Consider the following 18,854-nt stretch of genomic DNA (forward strand, 5'->3'; position numbering starts at 1 on the left):
AGCAAATCACTATTCACTGTCAGAGAAGCCACAGGTGTGCCCAGATTCAAGGGTATGGGGGTAGACTCTGCCTCTTGATGGGGAGAGGGAAGGTTCTGGAAGTGCACGTGGAACTGAACATGTTGCTAGGGGCATTCATGAGAAACACAGCCTTCCATTTTGACTTTCCTAATCTCCATTTCCTCAGTTCGCACAAATCTAATTTCTTCCCAGTCTAACTTTTGCTCTTTACCTGTCTAAATTCATAAATGATGCAGGCCGGGCGCGGTGGCTCACACCTGTAATCCCAGCACTTTGGGAGGCCAAGGTGGGGGTGGATCACCTGAGGTCAGGAGTTTGAGACCAGCTTGGCCAACATGGTAAAAACCTGTCTCTACTAAAAATACAAAAGTTAGCTGGGCATGGTGGCATGTGCCTGTAATCCCAGCTACTCATGAGGCCTAGGCAGGAGAATCACTTGAACCTGCAGTGAGCTGAGATTGTGCCACTGCACTCCAGCCTGGGTGACAGAGCAAGACTCCATCTCAAAAGAAAAAAAAAAGCCAAATGCAGTGGCTCACACCTGTAATCCCAACACTTTGGGAGGCCAAGGTGGGTGGATCACCTGAGGTCAGGAGTTCGAGATCAGCCTGATCAACATGGAGAAAATCCATCTCTACTAAAAATACAAAATTAGCTGGGCATAGTGGCCCATGCCTGTAATGCCAGCTACTAGGGAAGGTAAGGCAGGAGAATCGCTTGAACCTGGGAGGCGGAGGTTGCAGTAAGCCAAGACTGTACAATTGCACTCCATCCTGGGCAACGAGCAAAACTCCGTTTCAAAAAAAAAAAAAAAGACATAAATGATGTATATGTTGATAAATCACATATATTTGTGTTTGTTTGGTGCATGTTTTAATAAAGAAATGTTCAAGCCGGGTGCAGTGGCTCACGCCTGTAATCCCAGCACTCTGGGAGGCTGAGGTGAGCAAATCACTGGGTCAGGAGTTCCAGACCAACCTGGCCAACATGGTAAAACCCCACCTCTACTAAAAATACAAAAAGCTAGATGTGGTAGCAGGTGTCTGTAGTCCCAGCTACTTGGGAGGCTGAGGCAGGAGAACCATTGAACCCAGGAGGGGGAGATTACAGTGAGCCAAGATCGTGCTACTGCAGTCCAGCCTGGGTAATAAGACCGAAACTCCATCAAAAAAAAAAAAAAAAAGTTCAAATGTATTCAAAAGAAGACAGACTAATATAATGACCCTGAGTTGCCCAACTTCAACAATTATCAATATTTACAAATCTTGTTTTATCTGTCCCCCTACTCCCACTGGATAATTTTGCAGGGATTTCATCTTTTCTGGCCCCCAGAAGCACTAGACAGAGGTGACCACTCCATTCCTCTTGAAACACTGGCTTCCCCCTTGGCCATCTCCTAATCACCCTTCCCCTCTCAGACCTTTTCTTTCTTGGCTGGTTTCTGTTATTATCCTCTCGGACTCTCTAGGTGTAAGAAGACTGCACCACTTGGTGCTGCTGTTTTCCTCAGCCACCTGTCTTATGCTCTGGAGAACACTCTGGCACTCTTTAGTGAAATTAAGTGTCTACTCTTCTACCCAGAAAGCCCACTCCTGGGTATATGTCCCAAAGCTGTGTCCTCTGGGTCTGTAGGCGCCTCATTCAGGCATGAGTCCACATAGCCTCGTCTGGGGTAGCAGGGAGTGGAAGGCAGCCTGGGGGTCCACAGGAGTCACTGGGACTGCTCTAGATGTGCCAGCTTTCCTCTCCTATTGCCACATGCTAGAACGGAACTTCCCTGCCATGTGGGGTTAGGTGGAGCCAGGTGACTTACCTGGGCATGGAAATGTGTGCAGAAGTGATGTGTATCACTACCACATGAGTAAGGGAGTGCTTTGCTGTGCCTTTTTGTCTGGCATAGCAAGCAACAGTAATAGAGAGGGCACCTAGGTCCCTGGGTGATAACAAGAACAGAACCCTCCTGTCGGTCTACAGTGGTCATACCGTCTGAATGAGAAGTGAGCATTTGTGCCTAAACCATTACCGTCTCAGGGACGTATGTTACAGCAGCATAACGTACTCTATCCTGACTGACACAGTGACACATGTAGACCTGGAAGCAATGACGGCACATACACAGCAATGTGTATAGATCTGAGAAACAGGGCCGGGTGAGGAAAACACAGAATGAGATCCATAAGCATATTATTTATGCCAATTAAAAACAATGTGCCCCTTGACTGGGAATGGTGGCTCATGCCTATAATCCCAGCACTTTGGGAGGTCAGGGCAGGCAGATCGCTTGAGTCAAGGAGTTCAAGACCAGTCTTGGTGACACGGCGAAACCTCGCCTCTACAAAAAATACAAAAATTAGCTCGGCATGGTGGTGGGTGCCTGTAGTCCTAAGGGGGAGGATTGCTTGAGCCTGGGAGGTCCAGGCTGCAGTGAGCTGAGATCACGCCATTGCACTCCAGCCTAGGTGACAGAGTGAGACCCCATCTCAAAAAAAATAAATAATAAAAACATTGTGCCCCAAACAATGTACATTTTTTTTTTTTTTTTTGAGACGGAGTCTGGCTCTGCCGCCCAGGCTGGAGTGCAGTGGCCAGATCTCAGCTCACTGCAAGCCCCACCTCCTGGGTTTACGCCATTCTCCTGCCTCAGCCTCCCAAGTAGCTGGGACTACAGGCGCCCGCCTCGTCGCCTGGCTAGTTTTTTGTAGTTTTTAGTAGAGACGGGGTTTCACCGTATTAGTCAGGATGGTCTCGATCTCCTGACCTCGTGATCCGCCCGTCTCGGCCTCCCAAAGTGCTGGGATTACAGGCTTGAGCCACCGCGCCCGGCCCATGTTTTTCAATAACACAAAGAGAAGGAATACATCAGACATACTGGAATTGCTGCCTACAGAGAAAAAGAAGTGCAGCTAAGGGTAATAAGTAAATAAATAAAACAAGCACCTTGCACACACCAGTGAACGTCTGGCCACAAAATGAGGAAGATAACGATTCCCATCTCCGGAGGTCCAATAAGAGGGAAAAGATCGCTGCTGTGTATCTCCTCCCTGGAGGCATCCAGTAATACCAGTTAGGCCTTTTAAGCATATTCACACAAAGATACATTCTCCCCCCAACACCACACGCACACTAACAGCCTTTTTATAGAAATGGAAGCATGCCAGGGAATACACTACTCAGCCCGTTGCCTGCTTCTCAGCCTGTGATGGTGAGGTTGAAAGCTCTGAAGCTTGGAATGGTCTTTGTCACAGACTGAAAAAGAGATCTGGTCTGGGAGAATGAGGCCAAATGCAGATGGACACCCTTGCTCTTTACAGAGTATTAGGAACCTTTGAATTAATTTTGCCTTTTGTTTAAAGTATTTTATATTACGTTTCTGTTACATATAACAAATAAATCCCGACTAATACATCCGAATGCCCCTTTAATTATATATTCAGTTTCCATAAACTTGGGTCTGTTTCTGGTCTTCTTCCCAGGCTCTGCCTATTCCTGTACTAGAACCGCACTAGAGTGTATTATATGTGTGATATCTGGTAGGGCAACTCCATGGCCAACAACCTTCACTGTTGGAATTCCATTTGCTATTCTCGCAGATAATTTATTCTTCCAAATGAACTATAAAATGAGTTTGCCACATTAAAAAGACCAGGGTACTCTGGGGTTGCATTAAATTTAGAGTTAACTTGGCCAGGCGCAGTGGCCTACTCCTGTAATCCCAGCACTTTGGGAGGCCAAGGTGGGTGGATCACGAGGTCAGGAGATCGAGACCATCCTGGCTAACACAGTGAAACCCCGTCTCTACTAAAAATACAAAAAATTAGCCGGGCGTGGTGGCGGGTGCCTGTAGTCCCAACTACTCAGGAGGCTGAGGAGGAGAATGGCGTGAACCTGGGAGGCGGAGCTTGCAGTGAGCTGAGATTACACCACTGCACTCCAGCCTAGGTGACAGAGTGAAAAAAAAAATGAGAGTTAACTTAGAGCAGAGGTGTCCAATCTGTTGGCTTCCCTGGACCACACTGGAAGAAGAATTATCTTGGGCCACACGTAAAATATACTAGCAATAGCTGGTGCATTAAAAAAAAATCTAATGTTGTAAGACAGTTTATGAATTTGTGTTGGGTCACATTCAAAGCTGTCCTGGGCTGCAGGTACATGGCTAATTTTTGCATTTTTTGTAGAGACAGGGTTTTACCATGTGGGCCAGGCTGGTCTCGAACTTCTGGCCTGAAGCGATCCTTCTGCCTTAGCCTCCAAAAGTGCTGGGACTACAGGCGTGAGTCACCATGCCTCATTTAGGATTTAAAAATGCCTTATGCACACGCATGCACACACACACACTTGCACACACCCCACACACACTGTTATACACACCCATGCTAACATACATTAATTCAACGGTGGCCCTTGGCAGAGCCTGTCAAAGTAGAGAATGAGCAGGCAAGTGAAGCTCCCCTTCACCAGGGAAGGTCTTGGATGGTTCCCGAGGGTTAAAAGCTGGGCTTCTGGAACCAAAGCAGGGCTGGAACCCCAGCTCTGCCCCTGAGCTGCTCCCTGACTTCTGGCAAGGGACACCTCTCGGTGCCTCAGTTTCTGCCTTTATAAACAGTGAGATTTTAAAATATAATGTATTTAAAATATAATGTAATGTAGTCTAATATAATATAGTCTAATATAATATAAATTGTATATAGTTTAATATGTAATTCACCTTATACAGGTGTAATTATATGATATGAAATATACTGTGTAAATATAAATATGTAGTAATGTAAAAGTATAGTGTTATAATATATAATAAAATAAAATGTAATATAGCACAGTATAATATAATTATATAATTTAATGTATAATATATGAAGGTATGCATATATAATTATAAAATGATATAAAAGTTATACATTTAAATTGAAGTTATGTAGCCTTAGTCTGTATAATAAAATATAATATATTGTCATATATTATATAAATTTTATATAACTTAATATACAATATCATATCACTTTGTACATGTATAATTGTAATACATGAATATATAAATATAAATATAGTAATATAAAAATATAACAATATTAATAATCTATAAAATATAAACTATATAATTTAATATAAATTATATGCAATTTAATACGTAATATGTTACATAAGTATAATTACACTATAAAGTATAGAAATACATGTGTAGTAATATAGTATGTTAATTTATATTATGTAACAGAAACAGGATTTAAAGCCTCTTAATTGTTAGGAGTATTAAAGTATTTCAACAGGATCTGGCACATAATAAACACTCAGTGCATATGAAAATCTTACTGTTATGGTTGTATGGCATAAGAATAGCAAGCACTTAAGTAGTACACGTGTGCATGGTAAGTACTCCATCAATGCTAGCTTTTATTATTATAGTTAGACAGTATACGAGTATTAAGAGACTTAGAATGGGGCCTTGGCACTCAGTTAGTGTTAAGCTTTTATTATGGCACACCACGTGAATTTTCTGTGGGGGTTTTCTAAGCTGTACAATTATATAATCCACACGTATTCACAATATTACCTTCTCCTTTCTCATATTTGTGACTTCAATATTTTTGGTCTAATTGTACTAACCATCACTTCCAAAACAAAATTAATAGTGGTGAGAATAGGTACTGTTTTGTTGTTCCTGACTTCAAGAGTATTAAGAATATTGCTGGCTGTTGGATTCATACATGCACAGGCACACACATGAAATGACATCAAAGAAGCATTCTTTTATTACTGTTTTGCCAAGGGCTTTTGTTTAAAAAGCAAAACAAAACAAAACAAAACAGAAAGGGACTCAACGCTCTTAGATGTCTTTCAACCCTATCAAGCTGCCAAAGGCATCTTCTCTTTTGACCCATTAACGTGGACGGTATGTTGGCAAATTTCGTGATACTCATCCTTTGCATTCTTTGGTAAGCCCTTTCACTCTAGTCTGAATTTTGTTTGCTATGATTTAGAGTTTACTTTGTAAAAAGTGTGTCAAGCATAGGAGAAGGAGACCCAAAGCATCAATATCATTATAGGAAAATTCAAATGAACAAGAAGCAAAGCTCAGTATGGCAGCATTCTTCTGAATGTTACCGTTGTTGAACTAGCGCTAACAAATGCAATGCTGCAGTGACATGCAAAAGAAAATTCATTGGCATTATTTCAAGAGCAGCGACAGAAATTAATCCTCAAGACTCCAGTGAATTTAAACACTCACAGTGAAGATTTGGGTTTCAGAAGACGTACTGAGTTATTCATGACAAAGCCCTCACTGTGGTCAGATGTGTAGATGAGTTAATTGTATGCCTTTTTATAATTGAAAAAAAGCGACTCTTTTTTTTTTTTTTTTTTTTGAGATGGAGTCTCGCTCTGTCACCCAGACTGGAGTGCAATGGTGCCATCTTGGCTCACTGCAACCTCTGCCTCCTGCGTTCAAGTGATTCTCCTGCCTCAGCCTCCTGAGTAGCTGGGACTATGGAACTACAGGCATGCGCCACCAAGTCTGGCTAATTTTTGTATTTTTAGTGAAGACGGGGTTTCACCGTGTTGACCAGGCTGGTGTCAAACTCCTGACCTCAAGTGATCCACCCGCTTCGGCCTCCCAAATGAAAAAAAGTGAAAACCTAAATGTTTATTTGAGGTATGCAGGTGAAAAACAATTCTTCTTTTTTTTTTCCTGTTTTCATTTTCATTTATTTATTTATTTACTTACTTATTTATTTATTTTTGAGACAGAGTTTTGTGGTGTGGCCCAGGCTGGAAGGCAGTGGCACAATCTGAGCTCACTGTAACCTCTGCCTCCCAGATTCAAACGATTCTCCTGCCTCAGCCTTCCGAGTAACTGGGACTATGGAACTACAGGCTCGTGCCACCATGCCTGGCTAATTTTTGTATTTTTAGTAGAGGCAGGGTTTCGCCATGTTGGCCAGGCTGGTGTCGAACTCCTGGCCTCAAGTGATCTGCCCACCTCAGCCTTCCAAATGAAAATTTAAATGTTTATTTGAGGTATGCAGGTGAAAAACCTTTTTTCTTTCTTCTTTTAGACAGACAGAAAAAACTCAGCTTTTATTTTCAACCTACGTACTGCCTTTGTGGCATCAAGTTTCACTGAGACTTGAACATGACTTGAGTTAACTTATATTGTCACAGCTCTCAAAAGAATTCTTGGCCCACACCAAGAATTTCAATGGTTTCTCCACTACCGTTATTCTTCGTAAAAGTAAAAACCTTAAGGCAAGTGATAAGCTACTATTACAATTTCAATTTATTGCTGAAACCGCTATAAGAATATTTTAACTTCTATGGGAAAGTAATAGAAATACTTGTAGTTGTGGATGAAGGCAATTATATAATTCCATATGAGGTAATTTCTCAGTTGTACAATGAGCTATAATTTTATGGGCAAAGCTCACTTTGTTGTCATGTACTGTTGCTGTAAACTGAACCAGGTAAAGCATGTTTAATTCACAGCAACAGTACATGCAGGTAATCGATGTTTGCATTTCCAATTACTAATTAAGAAAAGTCGTCTTCTCTTTTGTGAAATTTAGCCATTTCTGCATTCAATTCTTGTTCCTAGAAACAAATAAGAATTATTCTAGCTATTCCGGTGATAATTCTCTTTTTTGAGAAGATGAGTCAACTTTAATATAATTTCCTTAAAATTTTGCATATCAGCAGTCTGGTTTCTCCCTAACCTTTTACCATTTCTCATTAGCAACCTCTGTTTTTTTGATTGATAGCTTTTTAAGTCCAATCTAAGTGTGATCTGGTACAAAAAGTTTTTTGGTTTGGAATTAAGGATAACATTTTAGGACCAAATTAGCTGAATGAAACTAGATTAAAGAGCTCCCCCATACTTTAGGAGGCCAAGACATTTCAATCTCAAGAGCCATCAGAAAAAAAAAAAATTGTCATTCTGAACCCTGCTACTGAAGGCTATAATTGAGACAGAAAGATGAAACTGAGAGGGGGAGATATTGAATAACTACAGATTTACCCAATGCAATGTGATTTTTAGTGATCCTTCAGTTTCAAATTATAAAACCCTAAAGAGCACAGTTCAAAATGCCCTCCCTGGCCAGTTCCTACAATTTCCAAGAATCCTGTTTGCTAATGAGCTATAAAATACTAAAGCAAGTACCAATCGGGATAAATGATGAGAAAACCCAAAAGCATTCTTAACCTTTGCTCCAGGAGCTGTTTGGTAATCCCGACCCTGCACTCAGTTTTCCATTTCTCAACGTCTTTCTCCCCTCAAACTCAATTTGATGGGGACATTGTTTCCTTTGAGACAACCTGACCTTGGGGAACAGGGTCACAATATTTTTTCTTTATTTCTCTCCTTTTGGAAAAAGAGAAGAACCAATTCTTATCTCTGGTTCCTGGATCCTTATTTCTATTGGCTGATGGCAATTTTTCTCAAACTTGACCTTCATCTCTGAAGCAGTGAAGTGTGTATGCGAGGAGGACTGCAGGTAAACGGGGTTCCTAGACTTCCCTTCCTATTATTGCAAAAGCCACCTTGACAAGGCCATCAATTTCCAGAGAAAAGTGATGGAAATGCCCTCCTATTTCCCCAGTTGGTTCATTTCACATCTCTTCAAGGACTGTTGGCTTTGTGCCAGGCACTGCTTTGGGCTCCACGGATACGGCAGCGCCTTTTATCCCAGATTCTGAGATCTGAGCCCTACCCTCCTTCACTGTCCTCTGCATGCAACCCCAAATCCCACCTCCTTCCAGGAAACTGTGTGTCACCAATTTTGGAAACTGAAGATCCTTAGAGATGTAAGCCTCTCTAAGGAGCAAGACATGAAAGTCATTAATTACAAAAACACAGTTGTGTCTCTAAATGTGTGCTGGAAATATGTGGTGTGCCCCAGGGCTTTCCTTGCGGGGGCATCCGCCACCTCAAGCTCCTTTCTATAGCCTTCGCCCTCTTCCCACCCTTTGAGTCTCAGTTCAAAGATTACCCCCTCAGAGACGTCTTCCCTAGCCACACGTTTTAAAATGATACCCCCCAAACCACCACGTCACATGAGCTTGCTGTAGATAAACTTTGTGACTGTCTGAATTATCTTAATTATTTATTTGGTTACCTTTGTATTGTCTCACTTCTCCCTCTAGCATGAGAATGGTTTTCTACCCCATTGGCTGCTGTCACCTGACCACCTGGTACAGGGCTTGGTGGATTGTTGAGTCTCTAATAAATACTGGTTGAAAAGTCTGTGCTATGACATAGGATGAAAACATTTGTTCTTAAAATACGAAAAAATTACTCCTAGTAAATTTATGCCAAGAAATTACCAGACCATCATGGTGATGAAAGACTTACCGAGAAATTGATATCAATAATCCCCCTGTCCTCTGCCTCACCAAGCCCCATATAGATGAAACTCTACTTTGGAAATGTGATTTGCCTTACAGTACAGGGAGTGCCCCCATTTGAACAGAACCAGCCTGTCCTGGGCACCATCACCTTGTTCAGCCTTAGCCCTAAGGAGGCACTCAACAAAGTTGTGGTTGGGAAAAAGATCTCCTAAACAACATATTATCTATCATTCAGCAACACCACTGCATTTCTTTCCAATCTTACAATCTTGGGTGTTTTTTTTTTAATCAAGCGTCTTGGGTTGGGGGTTTTCTCTTTGTCCTAATCCCTCCTCCTCCTGTCTCCGTACGGGGGAGCTGTTTTCTTGTTTCTTCTTTCTTGCTTGTTAAACTTTATGCTCCTTAAAACCAAAAAAAAAAAAAAAAAAGGTTCAGGTTCTTGGGTTGGAGTTTAAAGTTGCAGGAGCCTGGCTACCTGGGTTTTAATCTGGACTCTACTACTTATTAGCTATGTGATCTTGAACCAAGGAGGTTGTTCAACTTCTTTTTTTCTTTTTCTTTTTCTTTTTTTTTTTTTTTGAGACAGAGTCTCACTCTGTCACCCAGGCTGGAGTGCAGTGGTGTGATCTTGGCTCACTGCAACCTCTGCCTCCCGGTTGGAGCAATTCTTCTGCCTCAGCCTCCCTAGTAGCTGGGATTACAGGTGTGTGCCACTATGCCTGGCTAATTTTTGTATTTTTAGTAGAGACAGAGTTTCACCATGTTGGCCAGGCTGGTCTTGTGCTGGGATTACAGGCATGAGTCACCACACCTGGCTGGTTGTTCAACTTTCTACTCCTTGGTTTCCTCATCTGTAAAGCAAGGATAAAAACATCTTGAGTTATTCCCTGTAAAGTGCTTACATTAGGGACAGGTAGGTAGTAGGCTCTCAACAACATAGTTGCTCTTACTATTATCATCATTTTTTTTTTTTTAGACAGGGTCTCACTCCATTGCCCAGGCTGGAGTACACTGGCTCCATCTTGGCTCACTGTAACCTCCACTTCCTGAATTCAGGTGATCCTCCTGCCTCAGCCTCCTAAGTATCTGGGACTACAGATGCATGCCACCATGCCCAGCTAATTTTTTATTTTTATTTTTTGTAGAAAGATGGGGTTTTGCCATGTTATCCAGGCTGATGTCGAACTCCTGGCCTCAAGTGATCCACCCGCCTTGGCCTCCCAAAATGCTGCGATTACAGACATGAGCCACTGTGCCTGGCCTACTATCATCATTAACATTGGAAGTTTTAAAAACTTTCATCTGGAAATGTAAGATTTTTCCTTCTCTTTTTCTTTATTTTGCTTTGTTTTATTTTATTTTAGAGATAGGGTCTTGCTCTGTTGCCCAGGCTGGAGTATAGTGGTGCAATGGTAGCTCACTGCAGCCTTGAACTCCTGGCTTCAAGATATCCAACCACCTTTGCCTTCTAAGTACTGGGATTACAGGTATAAGCCACTGCGCCTGACCCCTTGTTTGTAAGCTTTTGCTTAAAATAGCCAACACATAGAAAATTAGAATAATGCAATGGACCCCCACGTACTGATCACCCTGTTTTAACAAGCATCACCTGGTGGCCAGTCTTGTTTTACCTCCACCCTCCTATCAGTGATGTGCTGGAGTCGACTGGCACTGTCTGCTCAGAGCTGACTGTGCACATCTCTTCCCAACTCCATATCCAATGGCATACTGCTGGGAGTTTGAAATCAATCATAGTGGGGGATTTACACCATGGGAATTGGCAAACACTAACATCAAGTCTCCCCACGGTCCCCCATTTGCCACAGGAGAGCCTCTGGCAAAACAATTTCCAGCACGGCTCCAACTCCTGCCTTCACTCCACTGCATGATTTTGGAACATCATATTATTTTGTTTCAGGGGGTATGTCTGAAAGATAAGAACTCTTGAAGATCATGATACTCCTATCACACGTGAAGAAGTTAACACTAGTTTTCTTAGTATTGTCAAATATCCAGCCATTGTTTAAATTTATCTGATGATTTCATACTTTTTAAAAAATAGTTGGTTTGTTCAAATCGGAAAGTTTATAATATGGGGATGCAATCAGCAAAATCTGGAATATGGAAAACTCTAGAGGACAAACAATTCAGTTTCTACAACAGTGGAATCGTATAAGGGGCAAGAAAAAGAGAAGAGAAGAGGTAACCCACAGATTACACGGGATTTAGGAGACGAATCAACCAAATGTAACATGGGGACCCTACGCAAGTAGTGGTCTCTTGTATTTTCTTCTTCTTCTTTTCTTTTTTTTTTTTTTGGTGAGATGGAGTGTCACTCTGTCACCCAGGCTGGATGGAGTGCAGTGGCATGATCTTGGCTCACTGCAACCTCTGCCTCTTGGGTTCAAGGGATTCTCCTACCTCAGGCTCCTGAGTAGCTGGGATTACAGGCACATGCCACCACACCCGGCTAATTTTTGTATTTTTAGTAGAGACGGGCTTTTACCATGTTGGCCAGACTGGTCTCGAACTCCTGACTCATGATCCACCCGCCTCGGCCTCCCAAAGTGCTGGGATTACAGGCGTGAGTCACTGCACCCAGCCTGTATTTTCTCCTTAAAGCTTTATTGTTTTACCTTTCACATGCTATTGATTAAAAAACATTTTTTTCTTTTTAAGAGACAGGGTCTTGCCATGTTGCCCAGGCTGGTCTCTAACTCCTTGACTCAGGCAATCCTCCCACCTTAGCCTCCCAAAGTGCTGGGATTATAGTCATAAGCCCCTGTGGCCAGCCTGCTATTGATTTTTTAAAATATTATTATTATTTTAGGGATGGGGTCTTGTTGTTGTTGCATAGGCTGGAGTACAGTGGCACAATCATACCTCACTGCAGCTTCAAACTTCTAGGCTCAAGTGATCCTCCTGCCTCAGCCTCCCAAGTAGCTAGGACTGTAGGCATGTACACCATGCCTAGGCTGGTATTGATTTTTACAAGTTAATCTCATAAATCTGTGCTTTGTACTTTACTAAATCCTCTCACGTTTTAGTAATTATTTCTCTGTGGATTTTTGGAGGGGAGTGTTATAATGCTTAATAATCACCTGTAATTTTTTTTTTTTCCAGCAGGGTCTTACTCTGTCACTGAGGCTGGAGTACAGTGGCATGAACATGGCTCACTGCAGCCTCGGCTTCCTGGACTCAAGTCATCTGCCCACCTCAGCCTCCCAAGTAGCTGGAACTACAGGCATGTGCCACCACACCTGGCTAATTTTTTAAATTTTTATTAGAGACAAGGTCTTGCTTTTTTCCCCAGGCTAGTCTTGAACTCCTGGCCTCAAGCAATCCTCCTGCCTCTGCCTCCCAACGTGTTGGGATTACAGGTATGAGCCACTGCACCTGGCAAAAAGATAGTTTTGCCTCTCCCCTTCCAATTCTAGGTCTCTCATTGCTTTCTTTTGTCTAATTGGCTTATTCACCTAATAAGATGATAAAGAGCGTGATGATGTGAGGCATCCTTGTCTTTCTTGTTTCTTATTCCTCACATTAGTGGAAAAGCTTTTAGAAGTCCCTCATTAATTAAAATGTTGACTTTTGGAGATTTTATTTATATACATGATATATACTATACTAAGTATATTACATATAGATATGTGGGATATATAGAGAGAGTCTTTATATCAGAAAAGCATCCATTACTATTTTATTGGATTTCTAAAAATATGAATCAGTATTAAATTTTGGCAAATATTACTGTATTTATTCATATTGAACAAACCTTGAATTCCTAGAATAAATCTTACCAGGCATAATGTATTTTTTTAAATGTAATATGGACTTATGTTTCCTTATATTTTAAAATATTTACATTGATATTCATAAGTGAAATTAATCTGTAATTTTGTTTTTGGGTGCAGTCTTTGGCATGTTTTGGAATCAATGGTACACTTTATAAAAATAATTTTGAGGTTTTCCTTTTATGTTATGGTCTGGAATAACGTAAGTAGCATTGGGATTATTTGACTTTTAGAGGTTTAATAGAATTCCCCTGTGAAACCATCTGGGCCTGGTGCCTTTTTTCTTTTCCTCATTAAAAAAAAAAAAAAGAAAATGTAATACATGCACTAAAAAGTTCCACATACTAAGTGTACAGCCCAGTGAATTTTCTCAAATGGGATACATTTGTTTAAGCAGCATTTAGATCAAGAAGAGAAACTTGCTAGCACCCCAGAAGTTTCCCTCGTGTTTCCTTCTTGTCATTAGCTTCTCATCCCAGTGAGAGTCTGGAGCCTTTCCATTGTGGAGGCCTCTCACTGTGCCTTGTGTTTTTCTATGGTAACTGGTCGGCTTAGATTTATGATGTCTCTGCTGGGGTCAATTTTGGTGAAAAGTACTTTTTTCGATGATTATCTATTTCATCTAGGCTTTCTAATTTATTTACATAGAATTGTGCAAATTGTTCTCTTGTGATTTGAAAAGGTTTATTCCCCCCTAATATCTTCCCTAAGCCTTAAAACTACAGGCATTGGATATGTTTTTCTCAGATGTTCCATCAAGTTGCATACTACAGGAAATTATAAATCCCTCTCGGTCGGGCACAGTGGCTCACGCCTGTAATCCCAGCACTTTGGGAGGCCGAGGTGGGTGGATCACCTGAGGTCAGGAGTTTGAGACCAGACTGACCAATATAGTGAAACCTCCTCTCTACTAAAAATACAAAATTAGCTGGGCGTGGTGGCGCATGCCTGTAATTCCAGCTCCGTGGGAGGCTGAGGCAGAAGAATCGCTTAAATTCAGGAGGCGTAGGTTGCAGTGAGTGAAGATGGTGCCATTGCACTCCAGCCTGGGCAACAAGAGCAAAACTCCATCTCAAAAATAAAAGTAAAAAATAAAATAAATCCCTCCTATGTGTGTGTGCGTAATAGTGTTATTGAAAAGATACAGCCAGGTGCAGTGGCTCACGCCTGGAATCCCAGTCCTTTGGGAGGCTGAGGTGGGTGGATCACTTGAGGTCAGGAATTTGAGACCGTCCTGGCCAACATGGTAAAACCCCATCTCTACTAAAAATACAAAAAAAGTAGCTGGGCATGGTGGTGGGCTTCTGTCATGCCAGCTACCCTGGAGGCTGAGGCAGAAGAATTGCTTGAACCAGGGAGGCGGAGGTTGCAATGTGCTAAGATCACGCCACTGCACTCCAGCCTGGCTGACAGAGTAAGACTCTGTCTAAAAAAAGAGAAAAGGAAGGAAGAAAGGAAGGAAGGGAGGGAGGGAGACAGAGAGGGAAAGGAGGGAAGGAGGGAGGGATAGTTTTCTGTTACTTTTACTTTTCTAAGTGCACATACATAGCTGGGTATCTGTGTATTTCACATGGTGAAGAGTGAATAAAGAGGCCTCTATGAAAGACTGACAAAAAGAGGACAAAAGCGATTTGCTTGGGTTGTCTCTTCCCTCTCTCTTCTGCCTTCAGCTGTGCTGTGATACCATCTTGCAACCATGAGAGAGAAGCCAAGAGAATTGAGGACGCATTAGTCCTGCCATTGATGAACTGCTGAAATAACAGGAATCACCTACCTCTAGAATTCTTGGTAAGTGGATGTAAGCTGTTTGTCTGTACCACTGTGGGTCAGGATTCTGTTACTTGCAGCTGAATGCATTCTTAACTGATACAGTAAATAAAATAGGCAAAATGAGAAGACTTGTTATTCATAGCATATGTGTTTTTTAATGTGGGAAAATTATCCTAGAGATGCAAAGTCCTCCAACTCTGAAATAACCTGTGTAGCAATTACTTAAATTAAGTGCTTATTGCAATGGCCCTTTTAGTGTAACCTTTATTAAAAGCATAATTTGCTTAAATTCTTCACAATGCTTTAGATATCATTTACCTTTTTCACGTGTGAGCTAACTACAGCACAATGGGATAGGACCTGTTGTACAAATGATGGAATGCATTTTAATAGGGCTTTGAAAAGATTAAATGAGATCATCCATATGCAGAGTCTAGAACAGTACCTGGCACATGAAGTCCTCCATAAATGTTTGTTACTATTATTATTACTTTTGAGGCAGAATCTCGCTCTGTAACCAGGCTAGAGTGCAATGGCACGATCTCAGCTCACTGCGACCTCCGCCTCCTGGAGGCAGATTCTCCTTGCCTCCCAATTCTCCTGCCTCAGCCTCCCAAGTAGCTTGGACTACAGGTGCCCGCCACCACGCCCGGCCAATTTTTTGTATTTTTAGTAGAGACGGGGTTTCACCATGTTAGCCAGGATGGTCTCGATCTCCTGACCTCGTGATCCACCCGCCTTGGCCTCCCAAAGTGCTGGAATTACAGGCATTCCGATTAAATTTTTTTTTTTAATGGCTTCTTGTAATCAAAGATTTAGATGAAATTCTTTATTATGTTTTGTTTTTTGAAGATCCTAAAATTTAGATTTTAAAATAGCTGTAGAAGTTCTGCTTGGTCCCAGGGTCAAAGAGAAAAGGAAAACAAAAATGTTTTAAATAGCAGTGATGAGCCCTAACACAGGGAAGCAAGTAGGGACAGAGCCCTGACCTGGTAGGGAGGCAGGAGTATGGCCAGTGCCACAGTCTGTGGGAAGAGGCCTTACCCACCCACCTGGGTGTGGAATCCCATGGTGACCTGCAGGATTTTCGATGGGGGTCACAGGTCATGGACTCCTGATAATTGACATCATGGGAAGAACACCAGGAGACCTTTTTCTATTTTCTTCTGCATCTTCCAGGACAACAGTATCTTGTAGGGACCAAGCAGTGGGCTTTGGCTATTTGAGTTTGAAGCCCATCTTCTCTTCTCACTAGAGACCTCTCTCGGGGCCTCTCTGGGCCTCTTTTACTCGCTGTCAAAATAGCAGCTGAACCTATCCCATTGGGTAATGGCTAGCACTGGTAGATACCTGATAACTGTGACTTTTGTGGCCCTTCTTCTAGAAGATCCCATGAAGTCTCTGTCAGTTATGACCAACAAGGTGGGGTTCTGTGGTATCATTTTCCTGGGCATCTCTATGGCCTGGGAATTTTGTGTTTTCTAATTTTGATGGATATGTGGCTAGAGCTGTGATAATCTCATGTGGATTATGCTTAGACGGTTCCAGAATTTCTGTGCAAAAGGGGCATACAGGTGGCCATCTTGGAAGAGGAGCTAGGGGCTGGTCTTGTGGTTACACTTGATAGCCACTGTCCAGGTTTTAGGTGTTTATTTGGGGTGCTTTGGAGGATTATGGGAACTTGTGGGCTAGTCTTTTGGTTATATTTGCATAGCAAGCCCCAATTTTTACTTGGATTGTGTATTTATTTGGGGGGTTTTGAGGGCTTTGTACTAAAAACTGCATAGCAAGCACATGTGGACTGAATGTTGTGTGAAAAATTGGATGGAAATGCAGGTATTTGCTACTTTTCGGTCCCCCTTGGGGCTCATTGGTCACCTCTGGTGAACTATACTGTATGATTAATTTGGGTGAGAGTAATTAGATCTGGAAACTAGAATAGGAAGTGGATTTGGGGCCTGGACTACAGAATGAACTTGAAGTCCCATTTGACCAGCTTCAGAGGGCACCATCGCTGATGCTGGTCACTTCCTCCCACCCTTCCTGGGAGCCACCCAGGAAGTTACCACGTCACACCTTGGGGGATAAGCCTAGGGGTGAAAGTCTAGGGAACCCACAGGACCTCAGAAATAAGCCATACTCCAACCCATTGAGTGCGGACCCCCATCCCGACTCCCAATTATAGTGAATATTGTGAGTGATGTTCCACATATCCCGAGGTTTTTTAGCTATTTGTATTTAAGTTGCATGGTTATATACTGTGCCCATTTTTCTGATGATATTGCTTATTAATTCATAAAAACTCTGCTTATTAAGAAAGTAAACCCCTTGTTAAATTTTTACCCAATCCAGGCCCTTCCCCCATTCAAATTTGAAGTGTGATTTTCATTTTTGTAGTCATCCCCAACCCCCTTAAGGCCTTTAGGTCTCAGGTTATGCTGCAGAGAGGCCCTTTATAAACCGAAGAGCTTAACTGCAAAATAGCCACTTTTAAAAGTACCTTTTATTTAGATGTATGTGATCGATCAACTTATGTCAAATTCATTTTGGTGTGTGCAGTGAGGTAGGGATCCAGTCTAAATTTTCCCCAAACGGCTACACCATTTCTTGAATAACCCCATTGATTTCAAACACTGCACTCCTATATTTCTCCACATCATTTAGTCCCTATCTTATAGCAAAAAATGCACTACTTTTCTTAGGAAGCCTGGGTCAGCAGGCAAACTGTGTGATGATGTAATGGTGTAAGTTGGTAGAATCTTTGGATAGGATGGCAGTGATCAAAATGTAGAGTGGTTCACTATGGGGTCAAAGTTTGGGAGATCAACAGGAGTGGACTTTCCCTATTGTCTGAAAATTATTTCAAGACACCTACAGATTATGGTCACCAGAAAACATACAGTGGTGAGATTTTATACCCACTTCACCTTGGGGCCTCCCAACTTTTGATGTAAGGGCCAAGTCAAAACCAGGAACGACGGGAATCTGCTCAGAACCACAAGTAACTCACGGGAGTCCCATCATTCTTTGCTCACATTTAATTTTTATTTTGATTTTTTTAATGCTGCACAACACAATATTTATTTCATTTGTTTCTTTTATTTCATTTTATTTCTGTTTGCTGCTGTTGTTTTATTTATTTTTATTGAAAGTCAGAGGGAACTTCTGTGGCCTTTTCTCCTTTTTCTGTAGGCCGCCTTAAGCTTTCTAAATTTGGAACATCGAAGCAAGCTGAAGGGAAAAGGGGGTTTCGCAAAATCACTCGGGGGAAGGGAAAGGTTGCTTTGTTAATCATGCCCTATGGTGGGTGATTAACTGCTTGTACAATTACGTTTCACTTTTAATTAATTGTGCTTAAGGCTTTAATTAAATTTGGGGGTTCCCTTCTTAGAGCAGCTCGTACTGGCGAAGGTGCATGCGCTGAATGATGTCACGGCAGTCGTTGAACACACGGCGGATGTTCTCAGTGTCCACGGCGCAGGTGAAGTGAGGGTAGCAGTAGTGACGCCCATCTCCACTGGCAGTGCTGATCCTCTGCGGGTACAAACGCAGGGACTCGTCAGTGACACCCTCGCCAGGAACCACCCTATCACCGATGGGGACACCTACCAGGGACGGCTGTTGGCCAGTCTCTGATGTCACATGAAAACGAAAGCAAAAGGAGGGGTGCAAAGAACTCAAATCCACACTGGATGTGTGTGAACTAAAACCATGGACCTGGGTAGCTGAACCCCTGAAGTAAATTTACATCCATGAGAAAAAGAGGAGGAGCAAGAGAGGAAACTAAAGACAGGCTCAACTCACCAGAAACTCATCTCGAATGAAGTACTTGGCCCGGGTCACGCGTGGGTCCTCTCCGGGCTCGGGAGTGGCTATAAAAAAAGGGAATATATATTAATGTAATCAAAAATTCAAGCAGAGCTGGGGTGCTAG

General features: G+C 42.2%; 1 protein-coding gene across 3 annotated transcripts in view; it reads right to left on the bottom strand.

Annotated features, from left to right (window-relative positions):
* Window positions 1–17,944: 17,944 nt before the first annotated feature.
* The window catches only part of LOC105506400 (guanine nucleotide-binding protein G(s) subunit alpha), a 72,962-nt gene continuing 72,052 nt past the window's right edge, over window positions 17,945–18,854 (bottom strand). For all 3 annotated transcript variants that reach the window (XM_011934531.1, XM_011934532.1, XM_011934530.1), the window contains 2 exons: window positions 18,726–18,793; window positions 17,945–18,455 (listed from right to left, as the gene is read on the bottom strand). In XM_011934531.1, the coding sequence (XP_011789921.1) occupies window positions 18,309–18,455; window positions 18,726–18,793 (215 nt within the window). In that variant the 3' untranslated portion in view covers window positions 17,945–18,308. The remainder of the gene's footprint in view (window positions 18,456–18,725; window positions 18,794–18,854) is intronic.

The sequence above is a fragment of the Colobus angolensis genome, unplaced genomic scaffold (genome assembly GCF_000951035.1).
Source record: "Colobus angolensis palliatus isolate OR3802 unplaced genomic scaffold, Cang.pa_1.0 Scaffold136, whole genome shotgun sequence".
Lineage (NCBI taxonomy): Eukaryota > Metazoa > Chordata > Mammalia > Primates > Cercopithecidae > Colobus > Colobus angolensis.